A 14,224-nucleotide genomic window follows, 5' to 3' on the forward strand; every position below is an offset into this window, starting at 1 on the left:
AGTTTGTGAATCACAGTGAATGTTAAGACGTGTTCACAAATACCTTCCACAACCGATCATTTTATGCATGTGTTCTGTCTCATTATGTTAATCCCAGAATGAATGCCACGGTCATAAAAATATCAATTTGAGTTTTATTGGTGCAACCTTTGGTTGCCTTTATTTACAGCCGCCCAGCTCTCGTGATGGCTGTCGACGCTGACCAATCACGACAAAGGTCAGGATTTCTTGACCAATGGCGTTGCAGTGTGGGCGGGGCGTCGCGGACGTTTCCTCACGTATCATCATCACCAGCCGTGGACTGACTTGGTTGTTGTCGCGCAAGATGGAGTTCCTTTTGGGAAATCCTTACAGTACCCCAGTGGGGCATTGCATTGGTATGTAACTAGATATTTATAAAGCGACGCCGCGCGCAGACACACGTTGTCGTACTTATTTTTGCGCTGTAGTCATTTACGGGTTCGCTGCCTTCAGCACGCGAACGTCTCTGAATGAGTTCTCTACAGCTGGAAAGCCACCATTAGCCGCCTAGCTAACCCGTAGTTGCGTTAACATCTGCTGTCACTGTGTTAGCGTTAACGAACTAAATGTCTGTTTTCTGTCACTGTCAGTCGTAGCTCACTGCAAGAGCCACAAACTAATGCAAATACATTTGTGTTAAGTGAAGAATGACGCTGGCTAACAGCTAGCCAGCTACCAATCATCGTCATGTAATTTGTCCGCTGTGTTTTTTAATTGTATTTATTTACTTAATTAACTTACACGTGTGTTTCAGAGAGGGCCACCGATGGCTCCCTGCAAAGTGAGGACTGGACCCTCAACATGGAAATATGCGACATTATCAATGAAACAGAGGATGGGTGAGTACCCATGGAAAATCAATGAATATCCACGTATGCTGATCAACTCGATTGTGCACTGAATGTGCTGTTTACATAATGAGTTGCTGCAGTGAACTATGCAGACAGTCCCATTTTTTTTAATCAAACCAGTGCCACAGTAAGAGCAGAAACTCTGCGCTGCCTGCGTAAAGTGGATTTCTGCGAGGGCCTCGCTGCTTATCTCATTGCTCCATTAACCTTGCACTGTATCTTTAAAGCTGCCGTGTGAAGTCCAGGTCTTGTTTAATCTGGGGGTTGTAAACTGGCCTAGGTGGGTCCAGCTGAATGTGTTGTACTTTAAATCTATAAAGGAGATCTAGGTTGGTATGAAAAGAGGTCTTACTTATTCCACATTTATGGAGAATGAAAGTGGATTCGCGCACCTAGTGGTGTACACTGATTCGTAGTGAAAGAAAGTTAATTATTACTCACAGTGGAACAATCACTGTGTCAATGTCAAGATTGCAGAATATAAAAGAATCATTGACATGTACCTGTGTCTGGTATTCAGCCTTCCAGGTTTTGTGTTTGCTCCATTTGTCACCATGTCCATTTAAAGGCTATTGGTGTGCTCTGCTGTGCTATCCGTGAGTGTTTAATATGTTTTATGACTTGTGTGTGTGTGTGTGCAGGCCAAAGGATGCTATTAGAGCAGTCAAGAAGAGGCTCAGCGGCAACAGGAACTATCGCGAAGTGATGCTGGCTTTAACGGTGAGAGAACATGGATGGAAGGAGAGCAGCGCATACACCTCATTTACATGTTGCAGCGTTAAAAAATATATTTGTGTTCTTGGAAATGTTATGTAAAGCGAATCACTTATGGCCACTCGATCGTATCGCGTGATTTGCATAGAGAATTTGCCATCTAAAACATCATGCCTGCACTGTGTCTGGACTTGAGCCACAGTCTGCCAGGAATGCACATTCTCTGAAGGCATTTTTTCTTTCTTCTTCTCAGGTCCTGGAGACGTGCGTGAAGAACTGCGGCCACCGCTTCCACGCTTTAGTGACCAGCAGGGACTTTGTTGAGGGCGTGCTCGTTAAAGTCATCTCTCCAAAAAACAACCCTCCCACCATCGTCCAAGATAAAGTGCTCGCCTTGATCCAGGTAAGCTATTCACCGTGAAGCTTGTTTCCGAGTCTGTCCTGTGTGCGTTGGTGAGAGTTGAAAGTTTGCAGCGTAGGTGTTTATTGCAGCTGTGGTGCACTCTAGGAGGTGGCCTGTCGTCCCCAAGGCAGCGCCTCAGGTAGAGCGCAGTGTCTCCAGGGCTTCAGCCAGGGGCAGCTCTAGTTACCCATCGCAGCTCAGGTGACTCTGCAAGGTTCATGTAGGCTGCTCCTATTTCCACCAGGGCCACCATGTGACCGCAGCCTGCAGCATGGATCCAGGAGGGACGCATAGTAGCTGTGAGGGAGGCTTGTAATCGTCTCTTTGTTTATCCAGCGTTCGGGCAAACACGTTTGTGATGAGAGGTTCAGCTGGGAAAACTGTGTGGGAAAATTTATTGAGCAGCACTCCCTTTACACATCAGCTGCAGTATTGTTGACATTTCTTTCAGCGAGAATCACAATACCCAGCTGGGCAACAGGCTGTGGTTGTGTTGTGCAACGCCCTAACAAGCTGTCTCCTCTCTCAGGTGTTACTGTCTGTACCTGTGGAGGTGAAGAAAGTCACGGTGACGTTTAAGCAATTTAAGTGAATCTGAGTTGAGCAAGTAAACCCGGCACAGGCGTTGTCCTGTTATTAGTTTTGGTAATTGCAGACTAAATTGTTCAAATATAGCACGTTTGGATCAAGAACACCCTCAAAGTTCGTGTGCACTTGTTTATGAACGGTTGTTTTGTCATGTTTGAACTTTTGCAATGGCCTAGTCCCGCTGAGGAGAAGCCAAGAGCTTTGTGGTTTGCTGACTGAATGCATTCAAGGAAGACAAACAAAATCATCAGAGAACAGACTCTTTTTACTATTCTCACATCACTTGCTTTGTTTGCTGTGTCAGCCCTCCCTTGACCCATTGTTGTTGTTGTTGTTTTTTTTTTTAGTCTGTCCCCTCTCTTTTCCTTTAACCCTTTTGTTGCTCTGCGTTCTCCAGGCGTGGTCTGATGCATTCAGGAGCAGCCCTGACCTCACTGGTGTGGTTCAAATCTACGAGGAGCTAAAGAGGAAAGGCATCGAGTTCCCCATGTCAGACCTGGAGACCCTGTCACCTATACACACACCCCACAAGGTAGGAGGCCTCATACGAAGTAGCCCAATGTATGCTAAGCCCCTGTGTCAGTGTAATTATCATTTTTCAAATTCTAGCTAAATCACGATACGGCCATGATCTCTTTCTCTGTTGTTTCTAGTCGGCAACTGCTCCTGAGGGCGACTCTACCCTACATAAGTACAGCAGCACTACTCAGCCCACACCCCCCTCCGTCCCACCAGCTTATAGCACCACTCAGGTCCCCAACATTCATGCCCCGGGATCCATCAACCCTACACCCGAACAGGTACGACCACACTCCCATAAACATGCTGAACACAGAGTTTCAGATTTTTTTTCTTATTCTCACTCTGCTTATCAGTCTGATTTCTTATTCATTGATTTATGATCAGGTTCTGTGTCAGAAAAACAAATGATCTATACTGGTTTTAAACATTAGAACAGTGGGTTATATAATAGAGTGATTTATTCTAGATGTGATCTATACATAATGAGTTATAGTTGGCATTTCCCATACTGCATCTTCCTTGAACTGACACATAACTGATCTCTGGTTATTCTACAGTTGAGGCTCTTCTGTCTACACAGTGACATTTGTTCACCCTTATTTTTCTTTCAACAAGTGTTTAGTTGGCTGGGAGATGATGGACAAGCCGAGTTGGCAGTAGCCTGAGAGCTAGCACTGGGACAGTCGGCCTGTCATCATCATCTAACATGGATGAAATTAGAGAGAATTTGTTAGTTTTCAGTTAGAATTTTTATTTTAATTCAAAGAAATAATTTTCTGCGGCTGCCCGCTTATTTTGTGACGCAGGATTAAGTCCACTTCCGGAGGGGTTGCTCTATTAGGAGGCTACAGGTTAGGTGACAGCTTCTGTTTTTCCACCCTAGTGCGAAATGAAACCACACTTTGGATGGTTTCTCCCTCTCTGCTGTGACTCCTCATGCGTGTTTCTTGCTTACACATGCGTTTGACATCACTGTTTAACAACTGTCAAATGCCAGTGTTGTTAGGTTCTCACTGCTGATCTCTGCTCAGGTCAGAGTACTGTCATTTGTGGTTTTAGGTTTGTGGAGTTACACTCACACACCCCAGACTAATAAACCTGATTATCTATTTATGCAATACTGCTTGGATTTCTTTTTAACACCAGCTTTAGTCATTTTATCTAAACTAATGTCATGTTATTCACCTTGGTCTCGTCCAGATTTGCCGACTACGCAGTGAGTTGGACATTGTTCGTGGAAACACTAAGGTGATGTCAGAGATGTTGACTGAGATGGTGCCAGGACAAGAGGACACTTCAGACTATGAGTTACTACAGGCAAGTGTGTGTGTGTGTGTGTGTGTGTGTGTGTGTTGTGGGTACATTTTGTTGTTGTGGGATGCTTTTGGCTGCAATAAAGTAAAGGCTACAGGTGTTACCTGTTAGGATGATGCGACGTTCACACTTGCAGTGAGATGACAAGACATTACAATATATTTTCAGTGGAAATTGGTGATATAAGGTTGATGTCCGACACTCAATATAAAAGCTGAACTGGTTTAAAAAAAATTTGTCGCTCCTGTGATGATGCATTAATCAATTATATGGGTTTGCTTTGTCCCTTTATGGTCCTTTATGTGTTTGCACATACAAATGAATTTGATTCTCGGGGCCAGGACCATACATGCATAAAGAACATAAAAGATATAAAAAAAATATCACTGAGTGCCCGAGTTACAGCTTTTGTCGCTTGTAGTGTGAACGCAGTATTAGGCCTATAGTTGACCATTGTCAAGGTAGGGGACTAGGAAGAGGAAATAAATCGACAAATATAAGCTAGTATGTTTTTTTATTTAACATGACTGTACAGTCATTAAGAAAACAGTAACCTGGCATCACTGCCCTTGTAATCCAACAAAATTCGTAGTGTGTAAGGTGATAACTTTTCAATCAACCTAATAGCGTCTGACAAAAAAAGAAATCAAAAGAAAAACTGCTCTTGTGTTTGTGTGTGTGCCATGTTCCTTTGTGTTGCTTAGGAGCTGCACAGGACCTGTAGATCCATGCAGCAGAGGATAATGGAGCTCATCTCCTGTGTTTCTAACGAGGCGGTGACTGAGGAGCTGCTGCACGTCAACGACGACCTCAACAACATTTTCCTCCGCTACGAAAGGTTCGAAAACGCAGACAAACACACAAATTGTGGAACTTCAGAAAGCAGCCACGATGACACAGTGGGTTTGCACACATTTGTTTAGATGGACTAAAGAGGTTTTGTCCATGTTGTCCCCTTGTTGCTCCAGGTATGAGCGGTTCAGGACTGGGAGGTCCTCAGCTCAGACTGTCAACAATGGGGTGAGTCACCAATTCATATTTCATGTGCTTGCACTGGTGTTCCACCTCTTAACCTAGATCTTCTCTGTCGTAGAGTTCATTTTCTGACTTGGACATCCACTCCTTTCAGTTTCTTTAGTGTGGGCAAGCATGTCACATGACCCGACAAGCACAGTTTCAAAGTCTTTCAAGTGCTGTCTTTCTGTTTGACTTAGCTGTCAGCTGTTTACCACATGTCTACGCCAAATGAAATGGAAACGCAACAAAGGCACATGTTTGCTTTCATTGTAAAATTCAAAGCAGGTGCCATTTCTTTTCATCTTCTTTTTTTTTATTTAGAATTTTCTTTTTTCCATTGAGTGTGTATTTTTACAGTGCATTTAAAGCTGGGAAATTCTGACAGTCCATTGATGAATGCAAGTCAGAGTCATTGCTTTTGAGGAAGTATTTGAGGTGGATTATGGATTATAAAAAGGTGAATGTATATCTGACACAAAAGCAGGAGAAAATACGTTCAACAGCCCAGTCTTAGCTTTGTAGGAAGCCTTGTCGTGTGCTACAAAACAGGGATCACACGAATAGCAAGTGACTAATTGAACATGGATACCTGTTTACTTGGACACTAAATAACATGATCTGGTAAGGTGTATCCATTTAAATGCCCCAAAACATAAATCAAGTGGTTCAGTATTATCCAAATTGCCTTAAATACAACCCACACCAATATGTGTTAATCTACTGAGCAGTTATTGTGATTATTATTGGAGTACTAGTGTCCATGAAAACTGAGTAAATGCCATTCAGAGTTTTGTTACTTCACCATGCTTTTCTTAAAAAAAAAATGTAGAATTTATGGGGATCTATTTGCAGAACTGCTCATAATTAGAGTCTCTTAGATTTATAAAAACCTGTTGTTACATATCGGTGTGGCCCATGGGCTTTCAAAGAGCTCTTTATATCTAAATATGGAGTTGGCGTCTTCTGGTTTTATGTTGCCACCTTTATTTTGGTGACACCAGAGCATTGGTTGAAAGTGGATGACCACAGTAGGTTCTTCTACATGCTTGGAAATGAAGTGGTAAGATAGGAATCTGCTGTTGGAATCTGCAGCCTCATTGTTAGAAGCCACTAAATCCTACATCCTGGTCCTTTAGCACATCTGCTCCTCCCTTTAAAGATCCATGCTTGCTTCAAGTCCTTTGACAGTTTCTTGTTCTTTCCACCTTCACCTCTCTGTATACTGATTAAACCGTGAACATTGGTGAGAATCTGATAAATAAAACAGAGGTCCTTACCTCTTCATTGGTGTCCCCGTTGTCTATGCATGTTATATCTTCCATTGTTGTCATGCCATTGCATTGTGTCCCTGTGCAGGCATGTTAATGGTATTCACTGTCTCTTCCTTTCTGTTCTTTTCTGTTCTTCTGTTTCTGTGGCTAGCTGAGACAGGCAAGTATGGAAATATTGTCAACCTCCCTACAGTAAATGACCAGTGTCACCCCACAGCGACTGTTGAAACATGGCTGAATAGTATGGGCCCGGCCTCCACCATTATCCTTCACCCCATATGGCATGTTTTGACACTGCAGCCCCCAAACGCCAATATAGTGACGAACCTGGAGGTAGACTGGTGATGGCACTAAAGCGAATCATCTGTGCCTAGAATCAGTGCCGTGTTGCATTTTGCATATCTCAGTCTCAGTCTGAGATTTGCAAAGTGGTCACGATAGAGCCACGTCTGCAGAGCCCAAATATTCAGTCCTCCCTCCTCCTTCCCTGCTGCCTTTTCTGCTTTCTTAAGGGGATTGATTTGTCTTAACAGATAAGCAACACTTGACAGGGTGTATCTATCATTTTGCCCGTTTCCTAGCAGGCAAATACTTCCCAGACTTAAATGTATCCTTTAAGATAAAACCGTGTTCTTGGACCCCCTTAAGAATCTCCTGCTTTCATGCTCTCCTGAAGCAAACCAGCCAGTTTTTCAAGAGTGTGTCCACTTTTGTCACGCACCAAGCCTTCGTTTTATAAATTAATACCACAAATTTCTTTTGATATTATTTTCCCAAGCGTAATCCAAGAACTAAAGGTTCAGTTTAACCCTGCCTTTTCTTAGCCTCCCACAAAGGATTGGTTTTGTTCCTCATGAGTCAGAATCCCTTATTTCTTCCATTTGCTCCTCCATGAATTGAGAGCTGTATCGAGTCTGATCGTCCCTCCTCCACCACCAGGTCCTCAGTGAGGCTACAGAGGACAACCTCATAGACCTCGGCCCAGGCTCCCCGGCGGTGGTCAGTAATATGCCGAACGCAGCCCCAGCCAGCCTTCCCACCTCGATCACAGCCCCCGCAGGAGCACCCTCATCCCCGGCCACCCTGGCCTCCCGCCTGGCCGGTTTAGGTACGAACATACTACCTCACAGGTTTTCAAAAAATGTCAACTTTGAGAGAACAGAATTCTTTTTATTTAGTATATTTATTCAGTATATCATTAGTCTAATTAAAAATAATTGCCTAGGTAATTTTTGACTTACTGTTACATTATCAGTATGTTCAAATATGACTTGGGCAATTATGCTACTAGGCTAACGATATCACAGCTATCTACAACTACCATTTAAATACGTACTGTAGGTCTTGAATGATACTGGCCGTAGAGGGAAAGAGTTGGTCCCTCTGGCCAAAGTTCCAAGCTATCAGATAATTCAAAGAGCTTCAGGAACGAAGCTTGAATTCTGCATTTTAAGATCATCAAGTTAGAACTAAGAATATGATATCAAATCAGTTATAGCTGCTAACTCGTTGAACCAAAAGTAACATTTGCATACAACCACAAAGCAATATTTTTCTCTTGTTTTTATGAATGTGGAAGATTTTCTGCTGGATTGAAGGCCACTGAGTGTTTTGTTCATAATTAACTTGCAATAAATAAATGAGGCGTCAGGTTTAAGCTAATTCACTGGCGTTTCTCCATAATCAGAACCAAAGAAATGGAAACATAGTTCCAGCTCTTATCCATTTGGTCACATTTTGATGTACTGCTTGTTAATTACTGAACTTGAGAAGTGTCGACGGCCGTGTTTTGGAAACTGCTTTTTAACAAGCTGTTTTAGTTTACATCTAGTCTTTATGCAAAGTCACAGAGGCACAGATAAGACTGCTAACATACTTTATATCTAACTCTAAGCACAAAAGTAAATAAATACATTTTCAAAATAGCCAGACTGTTCCGTCATCCACTGCATATTGTTGGAGGCCTCATTTAACCCCCTGCTCATTCTGCTTTTAGTCTGCATCAGCATCAGCACTGACTGTTTTAGTGACTCATTTTTTAGAGCAGCATCTTGAAATTGAACTTATTTGTGCAGATGTTGGGGCAGACAGCGTCAGCAGCACCCTGAGCTCTCTCCCCAGCTGTAAGCCTCCAGCTGCCCAGGACGACTTCGATGTGTTCGCTCAGACCAGGACTGGAGCCAAATCTGAACCGCAAAAGACGTAAGAGCTAACTGTTGAGGAACAAGAGGGATTTTAGCTTAGCTTTTTACAAAACGAGCTTTATTTCTTACTCTTGACATCGTCTCATGTGACTGGTCTCAGTGCTACAGCAGAAGACGGCCCCGCCGCTGGTGGCCCTCCTCCCACTCTGGATGTCCTACAGCCAGCTGCAGGAGCGGTAAGTTTAAATTTGAACTATACTCTCATATTATACTTACTATACTGTATTTCTCTTTAGTCTGTGTGTGTGTGTTTTTTTTTATTCAGTCGTAGAACATTTGAGATATATTGTGTGCTGTTTGATGAGCCATCACAATAGAGACATCTTACATGCCACTAATTTCTTTAACAAATGAATCCAAGTGAACTTTTACTTTTTAATAGACAATTAGATTGGACTGTTTTGAATAAGGACCTCAAGTTGTTCATGTAGGACTAACAAGACCATCAGTTGTTTGAGGACTTGAAAATTAATTTTCTCTCCTGTGTTACAAAAAAACCTCCAAAAAACAGAAGCTTGTGGTCACTGGATGATTTAGTTGTTTTCCTGCTGTGGTGTCACGTATGATGTTGCTCCCTGTATTCACCGTCACCTTCATTACACTGCATTCCTATCTTAATATGCATTCTACAGTGTGTAGAATTTGTTTTTGTGTTATTGTTAACACTTCCTCATGGCCTAATCGGTAGTATCATAAAATCGAGTCACGCCATCCATAAACATTGTTTTTCTTTTATTCCCCCTCATAAAATACTTTATTACTTTGCTTTTGAGTTAAACCTCAAGGTCTTTTAAGTCATATTTTCTGTTGTGTTTGGGTTGGGAATTTATTTTTCTGTTTTCCACCCACCTGTGGCGCCTTGATGTTGCCTCATAGGATGTCGGAGGCCAGTCCACTGTCATGGATGACATAGAGCAGTGGCTGTGCACTGATGTGGTGAGCCCGTCATGATTTTTTTAATTTCTGCTTGCTTCTTTTTCCTTTTTTCCGCACTCTATTTTATCCCCTTATTTCTTTTTTCATGGTTCAGGTTGAAGCCTGGAAATAACATGTTTTTCTTAAACCTTTTTGACCAATCACACTTTAATACTTCAGTGCTTTAAATTTAACAAACAATGTGCTGTGAGGACATGATCATGGCATGAATGTTGCAAAATGAGTATGAGCTCTTAGAGGCAAATGTGTCAAAGTTGTGTAATCAGGACTTTGTTCACTGTGATGTTAACATACCAAACTAAGTTAGCCACTTAGGTCACATATTTATGTAAATTATCAGATCTTAACTGGAACGTAAGAACAGTCTGACCTGTTCAGCAGCTTATATTTTGATATCGAAGGAAGGTGAGTTTGTAGCCCATTACAAGAGCTCGTGCTCATTTTGCACAAATGTATTAGACTGACTCATGGGAAAATTCTATGTATGATATCATGTTACTTACTACCTAACTTCGAGTGAGTGCTAACAACGGTAAGTGGCTCTGTGTATCATAAAAAAAAGGGATGTAGTGGTACAGACGTTTAATGGTTTAGCATGTTTTTGGAACAGGACATGAGACAAGAGGACATGAATTAACATGTTTGCCATTGGATTAGATTGAAAAATAAAGGCATTAATGGCAGTCTTGTTGACTCTTTGATTGGTGTACTGACAGCCAACCAGAACGTACCTACCTGTTGCTAGGTTAGACAAATAGCCTTATAGCTAATAGCCAAATAGCCATACTTTACCAGGGAGGAACATTCCCAAGGAAAAATGTTAAAAAGTGTTTTTCGTATGGTTATTTCCTCACACTTGGCAAAGTGTGTCAAAGAATCACAATTATTAAGTCTACAGGTTTTCAATCTTTTTCGTTGGGAATGGACCTCAGCGTGGCTAGTGTATGTCTAACCTAGCAACACTAATATAGGAAGTTGGTATTTGGCAAAGAGTCTAGCAGACCAATCAGAAGGTCGGCAAAGGGTCAGTAGACTAGACAATGTAAAGGCCAAATCATGGTTGCACATTGGTGTCCATTTGCATGGCTGTGCTTCTAAGCAGGGTGAAGTTTGGGTGGTGGTGTTACTCAAATGTTTATTAGCTTGAACTGGAAATGTAGCATAACAACCTGTGAAGCGTAAAAAGCCAACACAGTTCCACGCTGCACCCTTTATATTCTCGGTTTGTCAACACTGACGACCAACCACTGTGAGCTCCACGTGGTGACCAGTCAGTCGACCCATTGCAGAATCTGGCTACAGGAAAGACTTTTCAAACTCAACATTGCGTGAGATTCTTGAACATCACACTATTCCCTTCTAACTAGAGCTCTACCAAAATGATCAGGTGGAGTAAAATGTTTGTCTCCATGAGGCACTGTTTCCATCCTGGAACTTGCTCAACCAAGGAAGTCTCATCCCATTCGGGTTGAATACTTGTACCATTACACCCCTCATGAAATATGACTGGTGGAGGATTGCTTAAAATATACACAGTGATTTTGGTAAAACTTTGGGCACACGCAGTGAATCTGAATTTGACCTTGGGTTTGAGGTGCTTTGCAGTGGCTAACGCCGAGTACATTCAGCTGACGGGTGTGACATTGGTGTTTTTGTTTTTTAACAGCAAGGAGATGAGGGCGAGGAAGGCGTGACAAGCGAAGGTAGGACAACGAGATAAATTGTCTAGGAATTTCCTTTCTCTTTCTAGCCAAAGTTTGACTGCAGCCTATTTCAATTTCACATTTTCCTCTCTCATTTCTTGTTTTCGTTCTTTTGCCCAGAGTTTGACAAGTTCCTCGAGGAGCGAGCCAAAGCTGCAGAGATGGTCCCGGGCCTACCGTCGCCCCCGGCCGGCAACCCGGGTGCAAAGCAGGGCACGCCCAGCCGCAAAAAGCAAGAAAGACCGGAGGACGCTTTGTTTGCCATGTAGACCTCCCACCGTTGACCTCTGATCCCCCCCAGCCTTAGACCTGACCAGCTGAGCAGCATCACCCAAGGACAGACTGACCTGACACTGAAACACTTCCGTTCTGAACGACCACAACACTATTCAGTCACACTACAGAGATCTGTACATGTCATGAAAAGAGAATTACCAAGGGCCTCCGTTAATTTTTCACCAGAAAGAGAAAATCAAACCAATGGCATTTTTTGTCCGGCCACCCCGGTGACAGATCTCACCGATGTCGAAGGCGACGAGTCAGCCTGCTTTCTTCTATTTTATGCGTAAAGAATCTCCTTCAGCCTGTTGTGGACTGCAGAGCTTCATGTTGCAGCTAATCTTAAATAGGGTAGAGTTTTATAAAAAATTAGTCCTTGTCATAGTCGGGGAAAATCCATTTCCTATCAGTCCCTCAGACAGTCCAACCAGACCTTTAGTTTTTACTACTAAAGAAAAGCAGACAGAAATATTTTCCTGTTGCAGGCAGAAGCACTGATCGTACCTACAAAGCTCTCGTTTTGGTGTTCGTATCAGTCCCTTTGCAAGTCTCTAAGTTGCGTTGTAAATCTGTAAATGGCAAAAAAAAAATTGTCAAGATTATTAGTTGTGTGTATATTTAAGCTACATATGTATGAAAGAGATGGTAATTTAATGTAGATTTTTTTGAAAGGGGTTTATGCTCCACTTGCTTTGACAATAGGGATGTACCTCACCGGGATTTAGCAAGAAAAGGGAATAGTTATACATGTGATCATTTACTAACTTAAAAACACGATGTCAAAGAAGGGAGTTTAGTTTGTGTTATCGGCATCGTTGCACACTGTACCGACGGGCGCGTTCTTTTTTTCCTTCCTCGAGATCTGCCTTTTCACGACGTGGAACCTCTTTGATGAACTTGCGGGCAGTTGTTTGATGAGTTTTGCCGGTCACAACAGATTTATTGAGATTATTTTGCTGAGATTCATTAGCCCGAAGCTGCTATAGTTTTAATTCCAAGTTATTCTCTTCATTTATTTGATCATGTTTATGCTGAACGCAGATGAATCTCTTGGCAGGGAGTTATCGAGTTTTTACTCACCGACTGTAGCTTTTAGTTCCTTTGTGAGTTGACTGTGCTGTATGTTTCTGTCCTAAAATTGAGCTTGAAGGACCAAATTTGTCATTTTTGTTCTTGATGTTGAAGGAAATTGCCCAGCTTTTTCCTTTTTTTTTTTTTTTTTGGATCCGACTGAATTTGTTAAAACTCCTGAAAATTCGCAGTGTGTTAATCCTGGGATGTAAGGAGAGTCTAGCATCACACTACAAAAGCATGTTATTCCCGCGCAGATCTCCTTTTATTTCTTTATGCCGACGCCTCAGAAGGCCTGACCTTTCAACACGACATTTGTTTTCAGAAATGAGCTCGCCAAGTGCTACAAACGAGACATTTTCCTCCCGACAAATAGTAAATGTTACACGATCACAACGAGCTTAAAACAAGCGTGCACTTTGACAGTCGCGTTCAACACGTACTGTAAATGTTCTAGCCCAGCGAGGTGTAATCACTGCGAGCAGATCTCACTTTATCAGCACTACTTTCATTTCTTCAGATCAGTATTTTGAAATGGCTTTATTGTGCAAAATGGAAAACGGGAAATGAATTAAGGGAAAGGATAGGAAATTGCTAATGTGTGTGTGTGTGTGTGTTGTTTTTTTTTTCTTTCTTTTTTTTGATTTTTATACAATGCTGCTGGACAATGCATCTGATTTATTATGGTTTATTGGTTATGTGATTAATCCCTTTGGTTGGGAGTGTCCATACATAAACATAAGGTGATGGATTCTGGTTCTCCGCTGATTGGTAGCTGTCAAAGAATCACGTTTATCTCATGAAGGATACATATGTTAATACATTTTCTGTGTCGCTTTGAATTTCATGAACCGACCAGCACATGGAGGAAAAACTAACAAAATAAAAAAATCAGACATAAATACTTGGGACACTTTCAGCAAAGCATCAACATTGCACATTTTGAAAGGGAGACTTCCTTTCTCCTTCCTTGTTTTAGTGTTGTAAGTGCGTGTCAGCTGTTCTGTAAAGGAGGAGAAACATTTTATCTCAATTGATGGAGGAAAAAAGAAAAAAAAAGCCGCCTCCTGATCTGTGTTAAAAGAATATTTGTTAATATCCTCAGTAGCGTCCAGGATCGATCTGGTTTATTTCAGCGTGAGCGAACAATCCGTTCCTCTGTATTTCGCTGGATTAAAAACGAAAAGATGCTCACAAGGGAGGCTGTGCTGCGTGACTGCTAACTTTCCTGAGTTGCCTCATCTCTCATTTCTCTTTGTGTTGTTTGACTTATGCATGAACTCTAATAAAACATTAGCAGTGTGTGATCCGCACCCGAGTTTTTTTTGTC

The 14,224-nt window shown here is 42.1% G+C and overlaps 1 protein-coding gene across 3 annotated transcripts; it reads left to right on the top strand.

Annotated features, from left to right (window-relative positions):
• Positions 1-292: 292 nt before the first annotated feature.
• Positions 293-14,207, top strand: tom1l2 (target of myb1 like 2 membrane trafficking protein). 3 transcript variants are annotated; one of them, XM_047609231.1, is made up of 16 exons: positions 293-377; positions 776-860; positions 1,514-1,592; positions 1,840-1,989; positions 2,975-3,109; positions 3,231-3,377; positions 4,300-4,416; positions 5,118-5,251; positions 5,382-5,433; positions 6,853-6,861; positions 7,641-7,809; positions 8,777-8,903; positions 9,006-9,081; positions 9,782-9,841; positions 11,508-11,544; positions 11,665-14,207. In XM_047609231.1, exons 1-16 carry the CDS (start codon positions 326-328, stop codon positions 11,811-11,813), a joined length of 1,578 nt encoding a protein of 525 aa, XP_047465187.1. In that variant the 5' UTR covers positions 293-325; the 3' UTR covers positions 11,814-14,207. The 3 variants fall into 3 exon arrangements, with proteins under 3 accessions (XP_047465187.1, XP_047465189.1, XP_047465188.1); XM_047609233.1 differs by lacking the exon at positions 9,782-9,841; XM_047609232.1 differs by lacking the exon at positions 6,853-6,861.
• Positions 14,208-14,224: the final 17 nt, after the last annotated feature.

The sequence above is a fragment of the Mugil cephalus genome, chromosome 16 (genome assembly GCF_022458985.1).
Source record: "Mugil cephalus isolate CIBA_MC_2020 chromosome 16, CIBA_Mcephalus_1.1, whole genome shotgun sequence".
Taxonomy (NCBI): Eukaryota; Metazoa; Chordata; class Actinopteri; order Mugiliformes; family Mugilidae; genus Mugil; species Mugil cephalus.

Bases quoted from the DNA above. Each gene is read 5' to 3' on its own strand.
- tom1l2 (XM_047609231.1), top strand. From the start codon at position 326: ATGGAGTTCCTTTTGGGAAATCCTTACAGTACCCCAGTGGGGCATTGC. The intron at 861-1,513 runs GTGAGTACCCAT...GTGTGTGTGCAG, and splicing joins ATCAATGAAACAGAGGATGG to GCCAAAGGATGCTATTAGAG. The intron at 9,842-11,507 runs GTGAGCCCGTCA...GTTTTTTAACAG, and splicing joins AGTGGCTGTGCACTGATGTG to CAAGGAGATGAGGGCGAGGA.